Genomic DNA, 24,418 nt, shown 5'->3' on the forward strand with positions numbered 1-24,418 from the left:
CTCCCTGCCAGCTGGCCAAGTGAATAGCCGATGGTCCACAACCAATGCCCGAGAGACTGCCGTCCGAGCCTCACACAAAGCCCAGTGCACCGATTACACAAAGTTGTGATGTTCCAGAAAGGAACTGCAACGTTAAGCCACACACTTTCCACTCTTGAAACAAACACACAAAATTACATTTTAAAAAAAAACGATATCAATTACAAAAATAAAAAATTTCAAACGAATGCCATAACGTTCTTGTAAAAGAAAAAAAGATTACAAAAATAAAGGAACATATTAGTGGAAAAACACAGGCATGCCACAGGGATTGCAGGGGAAACACGGCCCCCATCATATAGCCAGGCCTGCGGAAGCCAAGAAGGCCAACGTTCAGGTACAAACACCGGGGACACACGAACTATTTCTGTAACAGAAAGCTCCACCCCCCCCCCCCCCCCCTCTACAAATCAATCCTCGGAGCACAGTCCGCCACGAACTCCCAGAGCCTGGGGCAGCGCCCGCGTGTGGGCACCAGGGGAAGCCTGCACGCACACTGCACTCACGGTAACCGTTATGCATGGCAATACACAGGCCCACACGCAGACACCTGCTGCCAGGGCACGCCCGCCCAGGGGCACCTCTCCTCCTCCGTGCCTGGAAAGCTTGGCACGAGGGTGCACTTGGCACGTTCACAGACCGTGGCTAATCGGCTCTACTGGTGATAGGAGGTCAGGCGCGCGACGTGCGATGCTGGGGCGCGAGGCCCACGGTGGCACACCAGAAGCGCGCTGGCAGGGGGCACGAATGTTCCAGTACTGGGTTCCGGGAGACCTCAGTAGTAGGCCCTGGCAGGGCAGCACCAATGCTCCAGTACTGGGTTTAGGGAGACCTCAGTAGTAGGCCCTGGCAGGGGGCACTAATGTTCCAGTACTGGGTTCAGGGAGACCTCGGCAGTAGGCCCTGGCAGGGGGCACTAATGTTCTAGTACTGGGTTCAGGGAGACCTCGGCAGTAGGCCCTGGCAGGGGGCACTAATGTTCCAGTACTGGGTTCAGGGAGACCTCGGCAGTAGGCCCTGGCAGGGGGCACTAATGTTCCAGTACTGGGTTCAGGGAGACCTCGGCAGTAGGCCCTGGCAGGGGGCACTAATGTTCCAGTACTGGGTTCAGGGAGACCTCGGTAGTAGGCCCTGGCAGGGGGCACGAATGTTCCAGTACTGGGTTCAGGGAGACCTCGGTAGTAGGCCCTGGCAGGGCAGCACCAATGCTCCAGTACTGGGTTCTGGAAGATCCAGCCAGGCTGCTGCCACCTCAGTGGCCACTCCGGGCAGGGTGGCACCAGCACCGGGAGATCCAGCCTGGGTGCTGCCACCTCAGTGCTCAGCCTGGGCAGGGTGGCACCAACACCGGGTTGTGGAAGACCCAGCCAGGCTGGCGGCATGCCCTAGCAGTTTTCTGGAACCCAGGAGAGGTTCTGGGAGGCAGCGGCTGGCTCTCTGCCAGTCCGGTGAGGGTTCCTGACAGCGCTACGTGCCGAGCGTGTGGGCACCAGTAGTGCACAGACCACAGCTGCACAGGGGGTGAGTGGGGGGGCATAGAAATAGGAAACCCGGCCTCCCCACTTCCCTCCACTGCTAGGAACCCAGATTAGAGATAAGAGACAGATTAATGACAGAGAAAAGACCCCCCCCCGTGCCTCCGAGACAATACACATCTGCCCCCCTCCCCAACCCAGGGGCGGGGAGCATCGACCGATGCCCCTCAACCATCTCTGGGGGGCCGCACACAAGCATAAACGACCCCCCAGGGAACATGCACCACAGGGCCCCGGGCACAACCTTCCAGGGGACACCCCCTACAAGGGCCCCGGGCGCAACCTCCCAGGGAACATGCGCTACAAGGGCCCCGGCACAATCCCCCAGGGGCCATCCACCACGGGGGCCCCAGGCACAACCTCCCAGGAGACATCCCCTACAAGGACCCGGGCACAATCCCCCAGGGACTATCCACCACAGGGCCCCGGGGACAACCTCCCAGGGGACACCCCTTACAAGGGCCCCGGCACAATCCCCCAGGGGCCATCCACCACAGGGCCCCGGGGACAACCTCCTAGGGGACACCCCCTACAAGGGCCCCGGGCGCAACCTCCCAGGGAACATGCGCTACAAGGGCCCCGGCACAATCCCCCAGGGGCCATCCACCACAGGGCCCCGGGGACAACCTCCCAGGGGACACCCCCTACAAGGGCCCCGGCACAATCCCCCAGGGGCCATCCACCACAGGGCCCCGGGGACAACCTCCCATGGGACACCCCCTACAAGGGCCCCGGGCGCAACCTCCCAGGGAACATGCGCTACAAGGGCCCTGGCACAATCCCCCAGGGGCCATCCACCACAGGGCCCCGGGGACATCCTCCCAGGGGACACCCCCTACAAGGGCCCCGGCACAATCCCCCAGGGGCCATCCACCTCGGGGGCCCCAGGCACAACCTCCCAGGGGACACCCCCTACCAGGGCCCCGGCACAATTCCTTGGGACTGCAAGGACGAGGGCGGCGGGGGCTGCTGGGCCACGAGGGACCACCATGGACAGCTCGGCCCCTCCAGGCGCCGGCCTGCGGGAGATGTGCGTCCTCGGGGCAGCTTTCATTTCGACATTGCTGAAGCTTTTCCGCAAACCATACAGCACTATATGGGGGCCAGGGGTGGCTCTGACCTCTGTAACCCGAGGGATGGCAAGGCTGTGTGGGAGGGGGGAGAGGCGCCCTGTGTTTGTGCACACACTTCAGAGAGTATGCATGGAAAACGGAAAGCGAAAGCAAGGCCCCCGGGTCCAGCTACGTGCTCCGGGTAGCGTGCACCGTGCATGCTTCATGCACTTGCGAGGGCGTGGCCTGCACGGCCCCTGCCTTTCCACACGGAGTAACGGGCAACACCCTAACCCCCGAGGTACAAACGCGGTCCGATCTACCCCACCACGAGGCCCAGATATAGACCCACCCCCCACCACGAGGCCCAGATATAGACCCCCCTCACCATGAGGTCCAAATATAGAGCCACCCCCCACCACAAGGCCCCAATATAGACCAACCCCCCCCACCACGAGGCCCAGATATAGACCCCCCTCACCATGAGGTCCAGATATAGACCCACCCCCCACCACGAGGCCCAGATATAGACCCACCCCCCACCACGAGGCCCAGATATAGACCCCCCTCACCATGAGGGTCAAATATAGACCCACCCCCCACCACAAGGCCCCAATACAGACCAAACCCCCCAACACGAGGCCCAGATATAGACCAACCCCCCCACCACGAGGCCCCAATATAGACCAACCCCCCCACCACGAGGCCCAGATATAGACCCCCCTCCCCCACCATCGGCCCCAGATATAGAGAAACCCCCCCACCACGAGGCCCAGATATAGACCAACCCCCCACCACGAGGCCCAGATATAGACCCCCCTCACCATGAGGTCCAAATATAGACCCACCCCCCACAAGGCCTCAATATAGACCAACCCCCCCACCACGAGGCCCAGATATAGACCCCCCCTCACCATGAGGTCCAAATATAGACCCACCCACCCACCACAAGGTCCCAATATAGACCAACCCCCCCCCCACCACGAGGCCCAGATATAGACCCCCCTCACCATGAGGTCCAGATATAGACCCAGCCCCCACCACAAGGCCCAAATATAGACCACCCCCCCCCAACACGAGGTCCAACTATAGACCAGTCCCTCACACCACAAGGCCCAAACGTAGACTTTTCCCCCACATCATGAGACCCAAATATAGACCAACCCCCTCCCCCCACCACCACCACGTGGCCCAAATATACACCAACCCTGCCACCACAAGGCCCAAATGTTTACCAACCACCCCCACCCCAAAAAAAGCCCACTTATTAAAGGGCAAGGAGGTGGCTGCGCCACATTCACTCCCTGAAAACGGCCACATTCACTCCCTGAAAACGGCCACATTCACTCCCTGAAAGCAGGCCCATTCTCCAATGAAAATGTAGGGAGTAAAAAACTGCCCGCAAGCAGACATCTAGGCGACGGGCCCCTGCTTCCACGGATAAATCACACACCGGAAGCTGCCACTCATTATCTGAATAGCAACTGCAAAAAAAATGCATTTTTTAACGTGCATGAATTACTGGGTGCAAAGGTGCAAGGATTTCAAAAATAGCAGGTTTTTATTAAACTATGATCCTGATGGCTATTTTTTTACTCCCTAAAAAAACATTTTGCTCCCATCTTCAAAAAATATTAAGTTAAATACCCGCACTGTAAAATGGTATCTGGGGCCCTGGTTGTTCGTTAATATAGTGTTGGGAAAACCTACCAAAATACAATGCCGGGACCTCCGGTATTTCATGAATAATTGGCGCCGGTGGTCTACATTCAGCTGGGGGCGGGGTGGCGATGTGGGGAAAATGCCGCAGGGGTTGCAATGCGGCCTAGCAGCGGTGCGGAGTCCATGTTTCTCGCACACAAAGGAGGGGGCAGGGGGGAGCCAGTGCTAACCCGCATATTTAAATAAAACGGGCTACATCATGAATTCTTGTAGCGACAGTGACGGACACAGTGATTTCTAATGTGCAATGGGTGCACCAGGCCCCTTCCCGGGGGCCACTTCTGGCACCAGTTTATAACATGGAAGACACGTTTCGGCAGAACCTACCCTGCATCAGGAGGCCAGAATACACTTAAAGGCACTGACATTAGGCGGTCCCTTGGCAGGCCAATTGCACTGCACCACATTCCCACCTCTGATTCCAGTGCCCTTAAAATGCAAGAACCCCATGTGGTCACGTGGTGCAGCGCTGGGCCTGTTAGTTCTTTAAGTGGGAGCTTTTAGGCCTGGCGGGGTAACGGGGTACTCACATCTCAGGCCAGTCTTACCATGGGGAGTCCCAACGCGCAAGGAAGAAAAGCCAGGCCTGGCTGCCAGGGGAACCTGGGAGCTACACCCTCACCTCGAAGATGCAACAGGCGTCTTGAAAACGTTGCTCATTTGGGATTCCACAATAACATGCGCCATAAGCACGTTTATAACAAACAGCACGTTCTGTGAAACTGTGAAACTATGCAACATGATTGTGTTATTTGGAATGTACAACTTGTCAACATTGGGGCTGATAAATGCATACTCGCGAACAGGTGCAAATGTACAAGTATCAAACATGTAGGTTAGTAAGCGCGAGAAGCAACAGTACAGCTCATTGTGAATTGTGCTATGAACTGTTGCAAAGATTTAAAGTCCTGCAAAGGGGTATTTCCAGGCGGTGTAGTGTAGTTGTAGGCACTCGTGGGACTAATACGATAGAGGTATTTAATCTCTCCTATGGGGGTGCACATGACTTGCAATGGCTATAATCTCTCCTATGGGGGAGAATCTGTGTTTGGTTAACTATATTTGGTTCCAAAATATAAAGCGTCATAACTTCCGGCTATTCTTGAAGGAAGGCAGTTGAGTTTGAGATATAAGGCCGGTTGCAAGGCTCTTCAAAAAGGGAGCAGGCTGACTGATTTCAATAGAAAAATCTAAGCTGGTACAGCATCTGGGGGGGGGGGGCAGCAACACTAGGTTTACTTACTTGGGCTCAGCATGACACATACCACAGAGTTAGGTTATAGTGGCGCAAAGGACGCACCTCGACCTAGGGAGGTTACAGATGTTTGGGGGTGCCCCTTGATTTAGGGAAGCTAGAGATGGGAGTGCCCTGGACTGGGGGAGGTGGGGGTGTCCCTTAATTTAGGGAAGCTAGAAATGGGAGTGCCCATGGCCTAGGGAAGCACCCCTTGATTTAGGGAAGCTGGAGATGGAGTGCCCAGGACCTAGGAGGTAGCAGTGCCCCTTGATTTAGGGAAGGTGGAGATGTGAGTGCCCAGGATTTAGGGAAGCTAAGAGGTGGGAGTGCCCAGCACCTAGGCAAGCTAGGAGGGGGGTGACCCTTGATTTAGGGAAGCTTGAGGTGAGAGTGCCCAGCACCTAGGGAAGCTAGGAGGTGGAGGTACGCCTTAATTTAGGGAAGCTAGAAATGGGAGTGCCCATGGCCTAGGGAAGCTAGGAGGTGGCGGTACGCCTTAATTTAGGGAAGCTAGAAATGGGAGTGCCCATGGCCTAGGGAAGCTAGGAGGTGGCGGTACGCCTTAATTTAGGGAAGCTAGAAATGGGAGTGCCCATGGCCTAGGGAAGCTGGGAGGTGGCGGTACGCCTTGATTTAGGGAAGCTAGAAATGGGAGTCTCCAGCACCCAGGGAAGCTAGGGCAGAGGGCTTCACTTGATGCAGATCCTGCAACAGGCAGCGCCCTCATCAGTCAGATCGGAATAGAATGAGTAAGCAGTTTGCGCTGAAATAAAGAAACGGTAATGAGATCTTGGAAGCCATTGCTGCTGCTGTGCCCACTTACCTTAGACCGCTCCTTGACATAGTACTTCCCCAGCCTACTCCCACACAGCATGACGAGACGGTCTATCACAGACAGTAGGTAGCCCATGGCTTCGCATCCTTCTTCTGTGCCGGAAACCCATGCAATCTTGTCGCCCCGGATGTGGCTACGGACGGTGGCCCGCTGCTGGCCAGCCAGCTGTCCATTCTTAAGCACACCATTGCTGTGCATGCGCTTGACCTGCTCCAGGACACAGTCTCCAACCACCTCACCCACAAAATGGTCCAGATAGCAGAAGCCTGCATCGTGCAGGCGGGGAACAATGTGCTCCAGGGCCAAGCACTCCAAGTCTAGTGTGGAGAAGTGTGGGAGAGGCATCTCGCAGGAAGACCCAACCTGGCAGAGGACAGGTGTGCAAACAGTACCCTGGAGGAGAGGTCAACCTGGGCCAGTGACAGATGTGCCGAGGTGCAACCTGGGCAGTGGATACCAAGGTGATAAAGGCCGCTCAACAACTCAGCTAATACTTCTTCTGACAATGGATAAACACAGTAGGTGTGCCCTCTCTTGAAAGTACCTGCACGAGGGAAGTACACAGAACTAGGGGGCAAACCCAGATTGTCACTTAGAAGAAAGAGATCCGAGTGGCCCAACACTGGCCTCCAGAAGCACAGGCAAAGCCAGACTCCTCTCCTCACACAGGCACTCTCTCTCCTGCTTGTGCAGATGCCACTATTCACTGGGTGTGAGTAAGTCTCACGTTCTGCAGTCTGTCAAGTCGCTCCGGGTCAAGCACTCCTATCCTCTGCATGTGCTGCTGGATGTCCCTTCTCTGAAGGGTTGCAGGGGTGGTCACCTGTGCTGCTGGGTGTCTCTTCTCCTGTGCTGCTGGATGTACCTTCTCTGTAGGGTGGTCTTTGCAGGGGTGGTCACCTGTGCTGCTGGATGTCTCTTCTCCTGTGCTGCTGGGTGTCCCTTCTCTGTATGCTGGTCTTTGCAGGGGTGGTCACCTGTGCTGCTGGATGTCTCTTCTCCTGTGCTGCTGGATGTCCCTTCTCTGTAGGGTGGTCTTTGCAGGGGTGGTCACCTGTGCTGCTGGATGTCTCTTCTCCTGTGCTGCTGGGTGTCCCTTCTCTGTATGCTGGTCTTTGCAGGGGTGGTCACCTGTGCTGCTGGATGTCTCTTCTCCTGTGCTGCTGGATGTCCCTTCTCTGTAGGGTGGTCTTTGCAGGGGTGGTCACCTGTGCTGCTGGATGTCTCTTCTCCTGTGCTGCTGGATGTCTCTTCTCTGTAGGGTGGTCCCTGCTGGGGTGGTCACATGTGCTGCTGGGTGTCTCTCCCAGGGATGGTCTTAACTCTATTGTGTTGACGGTTCACACAGCACCAAGCATGCTAAATGAGCCACTTCTGGGCGCACTCTCCTGTGTGTCTCTGCTCTGTGTGCTCCCAGGTGTATATTCGGTGTGCTGGCAGTCTACTCTCCACGCGCCAACCTTAAGCCCGCCTCAGACCCGGGAAATGCCCCTGCAGTGTCCTACAAGTGCGCCCGGAATGCGCGCGAGCCCCAAGCCCTGTAATAGCCTCCAGTGCTACGTGCAATATGTGCATGCGCCTCTTGACAGGGAACACCGAGGGGCGGGAGCAGCAGGGGCCCGCCCCTTCCTGCCGAGGATGCTGCCAGATCGGCACGTGCGCCACTACACACCCTGGGAGGCGCCCTGTGGGCAGCCGGCCGTTGCCTGGCAACAGCGTCCTGCGGGCGTGGCCTCCGCCATTGGAGCATTCGGCCGGCGCATGTCCGCAGGCCCCGCCCACCGGGCCGAATGTAAACAGAGGCGCGTGGATGTAGACGACGACGACGGACTAACAGTGGAGGGGCCGGGGGCGGAAGTGGCCGCGCGAGGGGACTCAAGGTGCAGGGGGGGCAGAGGCACTGCGGGGCCTCCCAAGCAAAGGAAGCAGGGGCGACAGAGAGGGGCACCGGGGGAGAATATGCATGAAGTGACAGCGCTAAAAGCAGTGAAGTCAGGGCAAGAAGAGCCTGTACATGGATGATGACCCAGAGAGACAGCAAGAGGAGGCTGTAGCACATGGCACACACATGTGGAAAGCTTGATGCCACCACCAGCAGGGCCGGCTCAACATAAATGTGGCGCCCCCCCCCCACAAGTGGGCCCATGGTCATGGGGGGGGGTGTGTGTGCTGAAAGCATCAGCTCCCTATTGTTATGAAATGCGCCCGCGCCTGAGAGCAGCGGAGCTTCTCTATTTTCCATAGGGCGCCTGCAGCACCTTCTCGCACCATGCCAGCTTGGGGCAGACCTTGATGGACTCCCCTGAGCTGGCCTGGTGTGGGGCTCATGGCGGGACGCCTTGGGCGGCCCCTCTCTAAGGCCGGCCCTGAGCAAGCTCTTAGAAGGCAAGTATTTATTAAATACAAAGGTACCCCGCAGGTCTGTCAGCACTTACTCCTTCCCTTTCTCCAATCGAATTCGCTCCAAGCCTGGGAAGGTTCCAAGCCCTAGAACCTGGATCCAGAGTATTGCTTTCATGCCCTGCCAGGGGGGCAGGGGATGAAAGTCTCGGCAGGATAGCTCAGGGGCAACGTGCTCGCCTCGGAAGCAAGACGACACAGAGCAACACAGGTTCCATCCCCGGGTCTGCGCTTAGAAACCTCTGAGTATTAAGCGCATTATAAATAACCTATCATAACCTATCATATCATGGCTTTCAGCATTTTTCGAGAGATCTGCGCTGCTAGCCCAGCTGATCTCCAGATTAAAAATTGAAAGAAAAACACAGTGGCCACCTCGATCTGGAAAAGGGACCACCCTATTATCCTAAACTCTGATCATTAGATGTGTGTGCGCTGGTACTTCATGCCACCCCTGCATAAGTCAGGGCCCCACTTAGGCCACCCCAGTCAAAAGAGTCTGGACACGCCAGGAGATGGTTTTACAATTTGTTAATACACAAATTGTTATGATTAGCTCTGCTTGCAAGAGAGTGGAATGTTGAGATGGAAGGCAGAGCGCAGAATGTTTACCCATGAGTGAGTGTTCCAGGGTGGTCAGTTGAAAGATGTAAGCCCTGAGAGAGGATGCCGGTGGGTGTCCTATTTTCCCCATGACTTATCTGACATAAGAACTGTAACTAATAAGCCCAAACTAAGTAAAGAACTTACAGTTAACAAGAAGTTGTCAGAGTCATTTGTAACCGGACCCAGAACTTAACACAAATGCATTGTACAAATGACACTCTTGGAGGGTGTACGGAGAGTTGTGTTGCACAGGATCGCAAACATGGTCCTCTTGTTTTTAGACAGGCTGTTGGTCTTCCAGCTGGGATTCAGCCATTTACTACGTTCTCTGAAGTCATAGATGGACCAATACACGGAAGGATAGTAATTTGTCCAAGGTTACACCTGTTACATCACAAGGAGAAGCTGAAATTACAATCCAGGTTGTTTCCTGTTATGTCGGCGGGTTAACCACTAGCCCACATCACATTTCAGGAACTAGTTGCCCCCAGCTCGGAGTGGCCCACAGCAGGGCACACATGCAGTTCCCAAGGGTTTGGCCCGACAGGTTAATATGCGGCCCACTTTTCTGCGCATATGTGGGGCACTTAAAATTACTTGGTGCACTCTGCAGCTGATAGTTTTTTCAACCGTTGTTCCAGACCAATGCATTTTTAAATGTACAGTTTGCCACAAATATTCACAAAAATGCCACCCCATATAAAATCTTTCGTTGTGATCCATGAATGAGGACCACTTTTGTTTAGCTGCCCGGCACAGTTTAAAAAAAAAAATGAGGTTGGAGCGCATTGCCATTCGGGACAGTGCCCAAAATAATCAGAAAGTTATGGATGGCAAATGACCACTTGTGAAGTGTTTTCCTTGTAAGAGGCTCCCTCCGAGCCGTGCGGAGGCGTGTGTGAGTGTGGCCGCGTTTCCACTGCCTCTACACCCTCTGAACGGTCCTGTGCATCGGGGGCCCCGCCCTAGAGCCCCCCAAACCCCCCCCCCCGCGGAGAGTTGACATCTGGTGCAGTGCCTCTTGGGCCTGAGCCTCTGGGCCGGGGAGCGCAGTGTGGGGGGGCAGACTTATTGGCCTGCTGGGGCCTCTAATGGCTCAGCACCCGCGGGATGCCCCCTCAGATAGAGCCATGCTGGATTAGTTCACCCTGGTGGAACAAGCTCGCCGCCTCACGCCAGGCTGGGGGCACCGGCGTCCAAGAAGGTACTGTTGGAGGCCAGAGGGGTCTTCCCTCCCACCCACCCCCTTACATGGAGCTGTGGTCAGCTGCAAGTTACATTGCCATAACCAGAGCGGCGCGGGATGTTTTGGCGTAGACGTTTGGCCGCAAGACCCGTTTTAGCGCTCCCAGTTTGGCGTGACGTCCTCACTATTTAGTAAATAAAAATAAAGCATTGCTGCCGTCTTGAACCCAGGCCAGCTGGACTGCAAGACCGAAGACATAGCTCACCACAGTGCCCTGATGCCTGAGGGCTCGCGCTTGCTACACAAATACAAAAATAAATAAATGATCCGAAGGCCGTACAAAGCTTAGTGTGCTCACAAGCACAAGATATATATATATATATATATGATGAAAAAGAGGAGAGGGGCGCACTCCAGTTCCCTGCACAGTAAACCTTCTCAGCTACAGGTGTTCTCCTCCGACCGGTTTCTGTGCCAATACACGTCATCAGGGCATGACGTGTATTGGCACAGAAACCGGTCGGAGGAGAACACCTGCAGCTGAGAAGGTTTACTGTGCAGGGAACTGGAGTGCGCCCCTCTCCTCTTTTTTATCACATTTGCAAGTTTTCTGAAGGGTGGAATCTTCAGAAATCTTATAGGGTGCTGCACCTTGGGTAACATATGCCCAACTTTGGAGTGCCTCACTGTAGGCTACTCCCCCCCTTTCCCCATTTATGGGATTGGGTGTGAGTTTGTTCCTTGCAAACCTGATGACTACAGCTACCAGAAGTCCTTGCAGCAGAATCATCACTAAGTGTTAACACCTGCACTTGCTGTGAGCTGCAAGTTAAGACAGCCTCCCTGATGACGTGTATTGGCACAGAAACCGGTCGTCGGAGAACACCTGCAGCTGAGAAGGTTTACTGTGCAGGGAACTGGAGTGCGCCCCTCTCCTCTTTTTTATCACATTTGCAAGTTTTCTGAAGGGTGGAATCTTCAGAAATCTTATAGGGTGCTGCACCGGGGTAACATATGCCCAGAGTGCCTCGCTGTAGGCTACTCCCCCCCTTTCCCCATTTATGGGATTGGGTGTGAGTTTGTTCCTTGCAAACCTGATGACAACAGCTACCAGAAGTCCTTGCAGCAGAATTATCACTAAGTGTTAACACCTGCACTTGCTGTGAGCTGCAAGTTAAGACAGCCTCCCTGATGACGTGTATTGGCACAGAAACCGGTCGGAGGAGAACACCTGCAGCTGAGAAGGTTTACTGTGCAGGGAACTGGAGTGCGCCCCTCTCCTCTTTTTTATCACATTTGCAAGTTTTCTGAAGGGTGGAATCTTCAGAAATCTTATAGGGTGCTGCACCGGGGTAACATATGCCCAACTTTGGAGTGCCTCACTGTAGGCTACTCCCCCCCTTTCCCCATTTATGGGATTGGGTGTGAGTTTGTTCCTTGCAAACCTGATGACTACAGCTACCAGAAGTCCTTGCAGCAGAATTATCACTAAGTGTTAACACCTGCACTTGCTGTGAGCTGCAAGTTAAGACAGCCTCCGTGATGACGTGTATTGGCACAGAAACCAGTCGGAGGAGAACACCTGCAGCTGAGAAGGTTTACTGTGCAGGGAACTGGAGTGCGCCCCTCTCCTCTTTTTTATCATATATATATATATATATATATATATATATATATATATATATATATATATATATATATATATATATATATATATATATATCACCCCAGGTCATGTTTCGGAAAAAGGAAAGCAAAGCATCCAGAATGACTTAGGTTAAGATATGTAACTTGTGCATACGAAAAAGATAAGATCTCTATGGCTTTGTGGTTAACTTTCCTGTCTCATTCCTGCAGCATGGATTAGCAATTTTTCAATTTTTAATAAAAATATAGATATTGTCCCACACAAACATGCAGGTGCCAAAAGATCTCTGCGCCGAACTGGACGTGCCAAAAGGGGTCTTGCGGCCAAACGTCTGCACCAAACTGGCCTGCGCCGGACAGGCCGCGCCAAAATGGGGTGTACCGTAACCAGATGGGGGAAGTGGTGGTTGTACTAGTTGACACTTGGAAACACCAATTTCTCTAAGCTCTTTTTTGGCCACCTACCAGGGCAATTCATGTTGAGCTGCCGGAACCAAGAAGTCAAGTGATGCGATTACCCGGAGTCTGTACGCTGGGCCACCTACCTACTATGGTTCGAGCATCGAGTGAAGCAGAACCAAGATGGCTCAGTAAGCTCTTATTGTCAAAAATCAACCAGTCGAGCCTACCCAACCAAAAGTAATGAAGACGGCATCTGAGTTGGTCCCAAGGGTGGCAATACTGGACGCATGAAGGGCGGGGAATTTGGCCCGGACATGTTTAAAAGCTCCCACGCGTCCCTTCAGGTGGTGTCCAATTTACCGACTCGTGTCATCAGGGGTCTCTTCTCAGGGACGGGGGCTTTTCCCCACCCATAATAATTTGACACTTTTACATTAATGGACGTACATATAAAAACGGGTTGACAAAAAGATACGTTTGTTTAAAACCACCCTACATATCATATTCAAAGCCAAATATTTTCAGATTCATTCCCTGAGGTACAAGACAATCATGAACACTTTACTAAAACAGATGATAAAAAAGTGCGGAGAGTATACTCGCAGCCTCATTAAACATCAAATGATAACATTTAATTCCTCATCATCACTGCCTTGTCCAATATCTTCAACCTAAGGAACCAAGCCCGGTGGCCATATCGGGCAAGTGCCAATATAATATGATACTAATTAAAAGATTTACAAAACCTCAACACCTCAACCGCCGATCGGAGGCCAGCAATCCTAAAAAGAGGTCTACGGTATCCAATTCTCAATTGTTTCAACTTGCCATAAACAAGAAATGAACAACAGTTTCCGCACCCAGGCCACATAGTGGACACAATTCTGACCTGCCCAACCCCAGGATTTAGTAAAAGAGGCCAAATGGAGCACTCCCTTCCTAAATCGAATAAACAATGATTTCTCGTATGGCTGATCTAAGTAGCGGCCCAGACCAAAATCCAGTTTATCCTTGATGAAAGCTGGTCCCAGCGTAAGTCTTCTAGCTGCAACCAACATGAACTCCTTATTTTGTGTCTTCGCTATTCTCTTTATCTTGGACACGTCACACTTATGTATCTTTTGAGGGAAGTCCCATAATGTGGCCTCATTTAACCCCATTAGTTGCTTCTTAACATGGGCTAGCCATGGGATACACCCCCCCCCCTTTCAGGTTCAACAGATGGAGCAATGATTGGTTGCCAAGATCACCTTATGGTCACTGCATGCATGCATGAATGATCGATCTCCGCTGGTACGGAGAAGGATCAGAAATGCGGTTAAACCGTGCAATCGAGTAGATGCATTATTGGTCAAACGTTTACATGCGTTTCGGTGTGAGCCTATTGCTGCAGACCCCTTGCGCTTCATCACCCAAACTGAAGCTTACCGCAATTCTGTGGCCTCCATCACTGATATTTGTAGAGTTCTCCACCGCCATTGCAATTGCCTTTTAACAGGGTTGTCTCTGGCTTGAGTGTTTCGGCCAAGTCTGGGATTTCTTGCAGCCCGGGGCCTAGGTCTCCTTACTGCAGTTGTCTATGTTCTGTGAGTAGAGGCGCTGTGGTCTGTGCGGTAGGCCCAGTAGCCAGAGAATTGTCAAGTCAACAGTATTAAGTCTTTTCAGCTAGGGTGTGTGTGGTTGGTTGCGTTTGTGGTCAATCTGCGCCTACACATGCACCCCCAGATTCTGCAGGGAAAGGACCCCATTACAACAGGAACAGAAGCTTGGGCAGCCTTCAGGCAAGCCCTAGGTCAATGGCTCTTTAGACAAAGGAAGAAGAACCTCAACACTATCACATCCATGGTACCAGACAAGCATAAAGCAACCAAATACCCCCTTTGCACGCACGTAAGCAAGACCAATGAACGTGCCCTCGCTCTCCCTTACCACTGAAGTTATATTTCTACTTCCCAATGAACGCGCCCTCGCTCTACCTTACCACTGATGTTATATTTCTACTTCCTATAGCAGTCTTTTATGGTTATTAAACTTGAGTAACCCCTCCTTCTACACGTACCGCTTTGGTCACCACGCATGCATCGTGTACTGATCCCCAGCATCAGCCCCACACACAACCACCCGCAGATGCACCCAATTTATAGGGAACTACGTTCCCTTACACCAGCACTTCACCCTCAATGCATAATGGGCCCATCCTGCACTTGGAGATGCAAGGACCCCAACACAGAGTCCTGGGCAGCCCCCACATTGGTCAACACTCAGAACCTTTGTAACATCTCACCTCCGCGCACCCTAACCACACCCAACTCTACTTCCCACCTTCCATCCACCACACATGGCAAATCCTTATCCAAGCCGCCGTCCCACCCAGGTAGCAGTCCGCTGTCCAAGTCGAACTGTGTCACAAATGCACTTTCAGGCAAGGATTCAGCACTGCAAAGCCGTACCAATGAGACCTGCGAAACCTGCATGCACCCCTTCGCTATGTCTTTGGCTACCACCAAAGTGCTTCATAGTGACACTATAAAAACCACAAAAACAGAAAGTACTCCCTGTGCTGGCACACTGCATCACAGGGAGCAGTCGCATCCGCCCTCTTGAAATGGGGCCGCTCTCGACAACACCGCATTCAGGAACCACTTAGAAGCACGACTTCATGACTTTCAAAGAGAGGTTTCCTGTGGTATGTCTGGGTTGTCGGGGATTTGCACCGTGGTTCTAGTATGGCAGGACACCCTGTAATTGGCCCAGAATGCTGGGTTTTGCCACCCGCAAAGGCATTTGCACTAGGGTTCTGATTTGGAAGGTACCTCTGGGCACTGCACCAGGATTCTGGTGTGGCTGGGCACTCTTTGGACCAGGGTTCTGGTGTGACTAAGAGTCACTGGGATTTGGACTGGATTTTAAAGGTTGTGGCAGGGATAAAAATGTTAAGTTGCAAGCTACTAGAAAGGTATAAAAAGTCACTCGCCCCCTCAATTCTCCATAGATGGGGTTATTTTATCTTGCATATGTGTAGCGCCTCCTGCAATAGGTTATGGCGTTGAAGAGCTTTGCTGGTCAAAGAGGCAGAGGAGGATGCTACCACATGCAGTAGCGGTAAGAAGCAGCAGCAAAGTCGCGTAAATAGTTAGGATTTGGGCGGCGGAGAGATAAGATGCTCCGGAAGGAAAAGGTGGGGAGCTATGTGCACAATTGGACCAATTCTATTGTGGGACTCCACTGTATTCTAGGTTTCGGCCAAAGTGACCGAATCCAGATGACCTACCCAACCAAAAGTCAGAAAGAAGGTACCACCAAATGTTCGACCTTCTTACGACTTTTGGTTGGGTAGGCCATCTGGATTCGGTTTAGGGCTGCAGGGGTATCCCCCCCAGCACCCTCCCTTACTATACTGTGAGTGGGGGTTGCGGTGGTGTCCCCCGCAGCTGTCCCGCAGTCCCAAAAAAAAAGGCTGCAGGGGTGTCCCCCACAACACCCGCTCACTATACTGTACAGGAAATGACCCTGCAGCACTGGTTCCCGATCACGGAAGAGAAAGGGAACTGGCGTTGCAGGGACCAGCGAGACGGAATTGAAGGTAAGTAGGGTGGTGAGGAGGTGGCAGGGGGGTGTTGGTGGGGGTGTGTTGGCAGGGTGGGTAGGGGTTTGGGCTCTTTAGGAATGTTCAGGGGAGAAACGACCAAAGATTATTCCGAACAAATAATCTTCGGTCGTTTCTCCCTTGAACATTTCATCTGCGGTAAAACAAACCCAAATCGTTTTCTATGGGGCGCAGCGCCGAATGGAGGGATAGAAGGAGAGAGTCGTTCGCCGTGCCTGGGGGTATGTATGTAATTTACTCACCCTGTTGAGCTGACTGCGCCTATAACCACTCTAGTGGTCTTACAGCGCCAGGCATTGTCCAAAAGGTGGCCTATTGTGACCCTGCCAGGCTGTTGCCAGACCTTAGTCTGTGGAAAGGAAGGGGAGGTGGTGATAGGAAAGAGACATTAGACAATGTTATGACTAAAATCGGAGAGGAAAAACAATTGGTGGGACGGGGGGGTGGGAGGATATGGTTATCGAAGTAGGGAGCCATGTTTCTAAAATGTGAGTACGTTATTGGCAAGCATGAGTGTAGTACTCAGGAGGGTACAGCGCTATGTAGAGCAGAGTTTTATTGTGATGGCAATATCTAGAACAGACAAAGCATAGTACTAGATGCAGTTAGATGGACTTGAGAGGCGCTCCATCAGACCCTAGTAGTGTGGAGGCTTTCACCAGTTTAGCTTGTAAGAAACAATCCCTATATCAAGGGAGATCACTTGGGGTGCCAAGTCGGCTGACGGGGGAGTCAGCACCAAGAGTTGGATATGTATAGAAGCGTGCCTGGGGAGAACATGGGGTAAGTGGTAGAGAAGGGGAAGAGGAGACATGATTGGCTTGTGTCCAGTAATATTATGTAAGCTAGGTCTGGGCTAGGTATAATTCACTGTCACTTAATAAAATCACAAAATAGCTCTATCGACCAGCTATGGAACCTAGGTAAACAATTGCAATTCTAAGTGGAGACTTGATAGCCTCTTTCAGTAGTAGGATTCCCCCAGGGGCTGCTCCTCGAAGGCGGCTCCAGCAACAGTGACTTCATGTGTGCCCTGAAACCTGGCGCCTGTACCCAAGATGGCAGCTGTTGGGACAGCACCATGCTCGGGAACGCACTAAGCTTCCCCGGAAGGAGAACCACATAGGTTTCAGGACACCCGCTCAAAGAAGGGTGCACATCACCAGACCGGCGTCTGATTTATCAGATGCGCCCTGCTACACCGGGAAGCACTCCCTCTGGACACCGTATCCAGAAACAGCCAGGGTCTTAACTCCACGACCCTAGCTCATGTAATGACTAGGTTTAGTTAGGAACATCAGGAGATTTTAGCATTTCATGGAGAGGTTTTCACCCCTCCCCCATAACACCCTTAATTCATCCTATTCTATTCCTACTACCCTCCCTGATAAATCTATTCTCCGCTCATTTCAAAGAAAGGTCATATCCCAAGAGGAGATCCCTGGTCTGCTGGTCTCGGGAGGATAGCTCAGGGGCAACATGCTCGCCTTGGAAGCAAGACGACACGGAGCACCACAGGTTCGATCCCCGGGTTTTAGAAACCTCTGGGTATTAAGTGCGTTATAAATAACCAATCATATACTGTCCGGTTCTTACGGCTCTACAGCAAATGCACTTACCTAGGGGTTGGTTCAAGGGTGGGTTCCTTTACTAATCCTTTTCCTTACTCTTTTACAGATCGGGAAGCCCCACTCATGACTTGGGCCCAGTGAGCCATTGCGACCTGTTGTGGACCTGGGGAGTGGGGTGTCTTACGGTAGTTCACGGGTACGGTTGCTACAACGGAACACCTCCTCCTCGGTCTATAGCCTATTGCAACTTGCAGGGACACGCTACTCAACAGGACATCAGGTGCTGCCTTGCAGGATGATCTCCAACACGCACTAGCTACCCACCAGCATCAACCTCCAGGTAAGACCGGAAGCAACCGCAGGGCGAGTTTCTTTCCCACATTAATGCTGATCGATGAGCGATACGTTTACGCCTTGTTCTACTCGATTCATTTAGTCTTCCAAGGAGGTAACGCCCTCATAAGCAAGATTGCCTCCACAATGACATTGCCCTCCATCAGATGCACGCAGCATGCTGGGTCTTACTCGCCAAGAGTCCGGTATTACAAGCCAATGGCTTTCAGCGAGTGCACATCGTCAGACCTAGTTAAGGTCATACCAAGCATTTCAATTAACCCTTTAGAAGTAGCTCTCAATGTCCATCCTGGTTGAAAAGGCTCCGTAGACAGTTTGAGGAACAACATGACTGCAAAACATCATTCAGCGGTTCTCATAGCCTAGCACTAGTGAAGACGAGCCCAGACATCCAGGCATGTCAGACTCTCAGTGGAAGGGAGATGCTATGGCAGAATGGATGAGAAGACATCAATCCTCTAGAGGGTCGCGTGAGGTCACCTCTCACCATAGACTACATAATCCCACTATGTGGCCACACAGTGCCACGGATGCAGAATGACAGGGCTGAAGAGCCCACCCTTTGTCTCACCACCGGCTGCTACGCCCCATCAGCATGAACCAACCATTTGCTTCTCCACCGACCCGGTAGACTCACAATATGCCTCACTAGAGGCCACAAAGACCAACCATCTGCCCAGCACAGGCCACGTAGGACGTCCATCTGCCTCTCCTAAAACCAAGAATCATCTGCCTCACCTCAAACCACTTAGGCCAACCATCTGCCCAGTACAGGCCACAAAGGCCGGCCATCTGCCTCTCCTCAGACCAAGCATCACCTGCCTCACCTCAAACCACTAAGGCCAACTATCTGCCCAGCACAGGCCACGAAGGCCGGCCATCTGCCTCTCCTCAGACCAAGCATCACCTGCCTCACCTCAAACCACTAAGGCCAACCATCTGCCCAGCACAGGCCACAAAGGCCGACCATCTGCCTCTCCTCAGACCAAGCATCACCTGCCTCACCTCAAACCACTAAGGCCAACCATCTGCCCAGTACAGGCCACAAAGGCCGGCCATCTGCCTCTCCTCAGACCAAGCATCACCTGCCTCACCTCAAACCACTAAGGCCAACTATCTGCCCAGCACAGGCCACGAAGGCCGGCCATCTGCCTCTCCTCAGACCAAGCATCACCTGCCTCACCTCAAACCACTAAGGCCAACCATCTGCCCAGCACAGGCTACGAAGGCCAGCCATCTGCCTCTCCTCAGACCAAGCATTGTCTGCCTCACCTCAAACCACTTTGGCCAACCATCTCCCCAGCACAGGCAACGAAGGCCGGCCATCTGCCTCTCCTCAGACCAAGCATCACCTGCCTCACTTCAAACCACTAAGGCCAACCATCTGCCCAGCACAGGCCACAAAGGCCGGTCATCTGCCTCTCCTCAGACCAAGCATCATCTGCCTCACCTCAAACCACTTAGGTCAACCATCTGCCCAGTACAGTCCACTAATGCTGGCCATCTGCCTCTCCTCAGACCAAGCATCACCTCCCTCACCTCAAACCATTTGGACCAACCATCTGCCCAGCACAGGCCACGTCGGCAAGCCATTTGCTTCACCTGAAGCCAAATAGGCCAAGCAATATCTGCCTCACCACAGCGCCGAAGGATGGCCATCTGCCTCACCACAGACCACGAATGCCGGCCATCTGCCTCTCCTCAGACCAAGCATCATCTGCCTCACCTCAAACCATTTAGGCCAAACATCTGCCCAGCACAGGCCACAAAGGCCGGCCATCTGCCTCTCCTTAGACCAAGCATCATCTGCCTCACCTCAAACCACTTAGACTAACCATCTGCCCAGGAGAGGCCACAAAGACCGGCCATCTGCCTATCCTAAGACCAAGCATCATCTACCTCACCTCAAATCACTTAGGCCAAACATCTGCGCCCCCTTAGGGCACAAAGACCGGCCATCTGCCTCTCATCAGACCAAGCATCATCTGCCTCACCTCAAACCACTTCGGCCAAACATCTGCGCCCCCTTAGGGCACAAAGACCGGCCATCTGCCTCTCCTCAGACCAAACATCATCTGCCTCAACTCAAACCACTTAGTCCAACCATCTGCCCAGCACAGGCCACGAAGGCCGGCCATCTGCCTCTCCTCAGACCAAGCATCATCTGCCTCACCTCAAACCACTTACGCCAACCATCTGCCCAGCACAGGCCACAAAGGCCAGCCCTCTGCCTCTCCTCAGACCAAGCATCATCTGCCTCACCTCATACCACTTAGGCCAACCATCTGTCCAGAACAGGCCACGAAGGTCGGCCATCTGCCTTTCCTCAGACCAAGCATCATCTGCCTCACCTCAAACCACTAAGGCCAACCATCTGCCCAGCACAGGCCACGTAGACCAACCGTCATTGGCCTTCCACCAGGGCATGCAAATCAACCATCTCCCTCTCCTCAGGACACGTAGGACAACCATCTTCCTCACCACAAAGCACATAGACCTGCCACCTGGGTCACTTACGGTCCCCATACACTAGACTGTAGACTATACAGGTAAATACATCTGGCCGCCAAGGTTAAGGGCATAACATGTTCTGGGACAGACATGATGGACACCCTTGGATATGAAATTCTGGCCCATGCTGCATGGGTAGGCCTGATGTATTGTGTGTGTTGAAAGTTCATCAGGTTGTAGAGAACAGTAGCAGCACACTAACCTTGTGTCTGCCCCGGATCTTGTAGCGCCCCAGGCTGCCGTCTGCATGCATGATGGCCGTGTCCATGCGGGACAGGAGAGCACCAATGTTCTCACACCCCGGCTCGTTGCCCTCTACCCAGAGAATCTGGTCTCCACGGATCTTGGCTTGGTCGCCCGCAGTGCCCTGAGTGCTGGCCAACACACCTGCCTGGAAGCTGCCACTCTGATGCAGGGCGAGCACCTCCTGTAGCACTCCCTCGCCCAAACGCTGCCCGGCAAAGTGGTCCACAAAGCAAAGGCCATAACCCTCCATGGAAGGCACAACGTAGCGCAGGACCATGAGCTGGAGGCGATGCCATGGCCCCTTCTTGCGGGAGGAGCTAGCAGCTGGCACAATACCCGGGGTTGGGGAACGGGGAGCCAGCGGACCATGGCAGGGGGGTGCTTGTTCATTCGGGCTGATCCTTGGGTCTTCTGAGGAGGACTGCAAAGGCCCACTGTTTGGGGAGCTCTGCAGCTTGGCAGCCCCAGATGCTTTGGAGAGGGTTTGACTCTGTGGTTGGGTCTGCGCCCCACTGGCAGGGGTGGCAGGAGTTCGCTGCAGGGCCACTTGATCAGGCCAGAGTCCATTGTCTTGGGCTAGAGGGGGCATGGTGCCCAGGCCACAAAAGGAACGCTGTGCGGTGGCCGCAGCTTTCGGTTCCCCAAGTTCAGATGCTGTCTGGGGCCCCCCAGAAGGGTACACGAGGCTCGTGGTCCCTGGGGCAGTAAAAGCACTCTGGGGACACTGGGGGGCTCTAGAAGATTCGGTTGCGGTTGGATACTTAGAGAGGTAGGTGGGTGCAAAGGACCCCCAAGGGCTGCCAGCATAGAAGGTTCTGGGGGCCTGATTAGCCCGCTGTGAGACGGCTGGGGGCCCTGGTCCACGGGATTCAGTTACAGCGTGGGGCCCCCAGAGATCGGTGGCGTTTTGAGATGCCCATTGGGGTGGGGCTGCCAGGAAGGAATCTTGCAGGCAGTGGGCCATCCTAAGACCCTTGGGTTTAGTTGCTATTGGGGGGTCGCAGGAGAGACTGGAGGTCTGACAGGAGTCTGTGGCAGTTACTGATACCTGAGGGGAGATGGGGGCTCTGGGCCCCAGGGGGCCAACTGCTCTAAGTGTGCACCTGGGGGCCGTGCCAGCTCGAGGGTTACTGGGGGCGGGTGCAGTGGGGAATGGCTTAGGACAAAGTGATGTCAGGGGTCCATGTGGTGCAGCTGCAGCCGGGGGCCCCTGGGGGTTTGGTGCCGTTGGGGGACACTGGAGGAGTCCTGCTGCAGCCGGGGGACCGTGGGGGTCTGGACAATAGAGGGGTGCGGTTGCAGGCTGGGTTCCCCGAGGGCCTGGGGCATAAGGGGGTCCAGTTGCATGCTGGGGTTCCCTGGGGGTCTGCTGCAGAGGGGTGTCCTTCTGCAGACTGGGGTCCCTGGGGGTCTGCTGCAGAGGGGGGTCCTTCTGCAGACTGGGGTCCCTGCGGCTCTTCTGTGGAGAGGTGTCCATGGCGGGCTGCTGCTGGCAGGTATTCTTGGGGGGCTTCTGAAGTCGGGGGTCCTGATGCAGGCGCTGCTTTCTTGGGGTTCACCTGGGGTGGGGGTCACCTGGGGTGTGGGCCCCCCCCCGGCTCGTGCTCCATGTGCAGCGCTCGTGCCTCGCTCACATGCTGGCGTTGACAACCTCGGCGCTGCCAGGACTAATGACCACCAGGCTGTGCGCGTGCGCGCAGGGACCGCGGGAGCGCGCGCACGTAGGGATTCTCCAACCGTGGAGCGCGCCGCTGAGGTCTTTCCCCATCGGGAGCGCGCGCTGAACCCTCCCAGTACCAGGGCACGTGCCCGCCCCACCCCCGCCCCGAAATCGCAGTTCTGCCGACCCCCCATCCACAAGGACCCCCCTCCATTCCATCGCCCCCTGAAGACACCCCCACTGTACACAGTAGCAGCCCCTGCCCCCATACATCACCGTTATGCACAGGCAGCCCCCACCCACCTAGTCACAGAAGCACCCCAGCCAGTAATCCTATTCTGCCCCCCCCCGCGCCCCTTCACCCGAGCTGCCCTTTCACTTTACTGGGGGGTGTGTGAGGGAGGTGCCACCAACAACTCGGAAACTCGCGCTAAAAACGCACCTCGTGTCACCCGGGGGTGTGGGGTGTACACCACGCCCCTCTCTTACCTGAGCCTCCAAGAACTGGGCAGTGACAGTTCTTTGTTTGTTTTTAGTGATCCCATTGAAGTCAACGGAAATGCATTTCGGGGGGGGGGGGGGTCCCACCGTGCAGCATTTGAGAACACTGGGGGTGTTGCCACAGGAAGATATGTGTTTGTTTTTTCTCTTGAAACTTGAAACTTTCGCTTGAAGTTATGAACATGTTTGGTCCAAAGTTGCCATGGGTTGTAAAATATCCCCATTTTGAGTAGAGAAATCGCGAGTGCCCCTCTAAATAGGGCGCATTGGGGGTTTCTGGGATGGCGATGCCACTGAAGTCTATGGAAGTCATTTTGGGCATGGATGACCCCCCGAAATCATTGTGTTGCATAGAGTTTACTCTTGGCAGACCCCAGATGCTTCAGCCCTCTGTAACCCTGGGAGGCTGTGGCTAGGTGGACTAGCCGGAGCTGGGGTCAGGGATTTAACTGGACTGGGGCTAGCTGGGACAGGGACCCGCCCCTCTACAAAAAGTGCTCCTAAACCGTGCCCCCCCCAATAGCAACAACACATGCGCAGTGAAAGGGCTGCATGCAGGGGTCGGCGCCACAACTAAAGGGCAATATAATTCATGATGCATCGCATGGCAGCATGCCCCCCCTCCCCCGGTGTCATTTGGGAGATTCGGGCCTCATTACGACCCGGGCGGTAAGGGATTACCGGTACCAGTAAGGGCACCAGTGCCGTTAATCCCCACCGCCCTACTACAAGGTCCCTCAGCGGGTCCTGGGCCTCATTACACGGATGGCGGTAAGAGATTACCGGCACCGGTAAGGGCACCGGTGCCGGTAATCCCTTACCGCCCTACTACGAGGACCCTTTGCTGGTCCCTACCTTAACGGTTGGTTTTATCAGGACGGGACCCGCAAAGGGACCTTGGAGGCAATTACGGTACCGCAATTTGCGGTACCGTTATTAGCGCCTTCCCCATGGGCGCTCAAATGGGAATGAGGAAGGGCCCGGGTGAATGGGGAATTACCGCCCCCGCCAACCTTGGAATGGGGCGGTAATAGCTCCATTCACCAGGGCGGAGTCGGTGAGGTTTTGGAGGCAGCCATGGCGCTAATAGGCCATGGTTACCTCCAACCTTTGCTTTCTGCAACTTCAGTGTTTTTTGGATTTTAAATGCAGGTATTTTTCCACAGAGTGCGCTTAAAAGTGGGATATTGTAGTTCGCGGACCCGGCCACAGCCTTCTCTAAGGCGGCAGTTTTCCTCCTGAAACAGCAGGACACCACTTTACGTGGTATGCACACGCGGGTGATAGTGTTTCACTTGGCCCCACTC

General features: G+C 54.0%; 1 protein-coding gene across 2 annotated transcripts in view; it reads right to left on the minus strand.

The window, feature by feature from the left end:
* EGLN3 (egl-9 family hypoxia inducible factor 3) overlaps positions 1-22,646 on the minus strand; it is a 33,602-nt gene extending 10,956 nt beyond the window's left edge. The window contains exons 1-2 of one of the 2 annotated variants that reach the window (XM_069638459.1): positions 7,286-8,001; positions 6,409-7,214 (exon numbers count right to left, since the gene is read on the minus strand). In XM_069638459.1, coding sequence (XP_069494560.1) covers positions 6,409-6,765 — 357 coding nt within the window. In that variant the 5' untranslated portion in view covers positions 6,766-7,214; positions 7,286-8,001. Of the gene's footprint in view, positions 1-6,408; positions 7,215-7,285; positions 8,002-20,906 lie in introns of those variants that run through there. The other variant, XM_069638458.1, reaches the window with a different exon arrangement.
* Positions 22,647-24,418: the final 1,772 nt, after the last annotated feature.

Source organism: Ambystoma mexicanum, chromosome 14 (genome assembly GCF_040938575.1).
Source record: "Ambystoma mexicanum isolate Mex_15411 chromosome 14, UKY_AmexF1_1, whole genome shotgun sequence".
Classification (NCBI taxonomy): Eukaryota; Metazoa; Chordata; class Amphibia; order Caudata; family Ambystomatidae; genus Ambystoma; species Ambystoma mexicanum.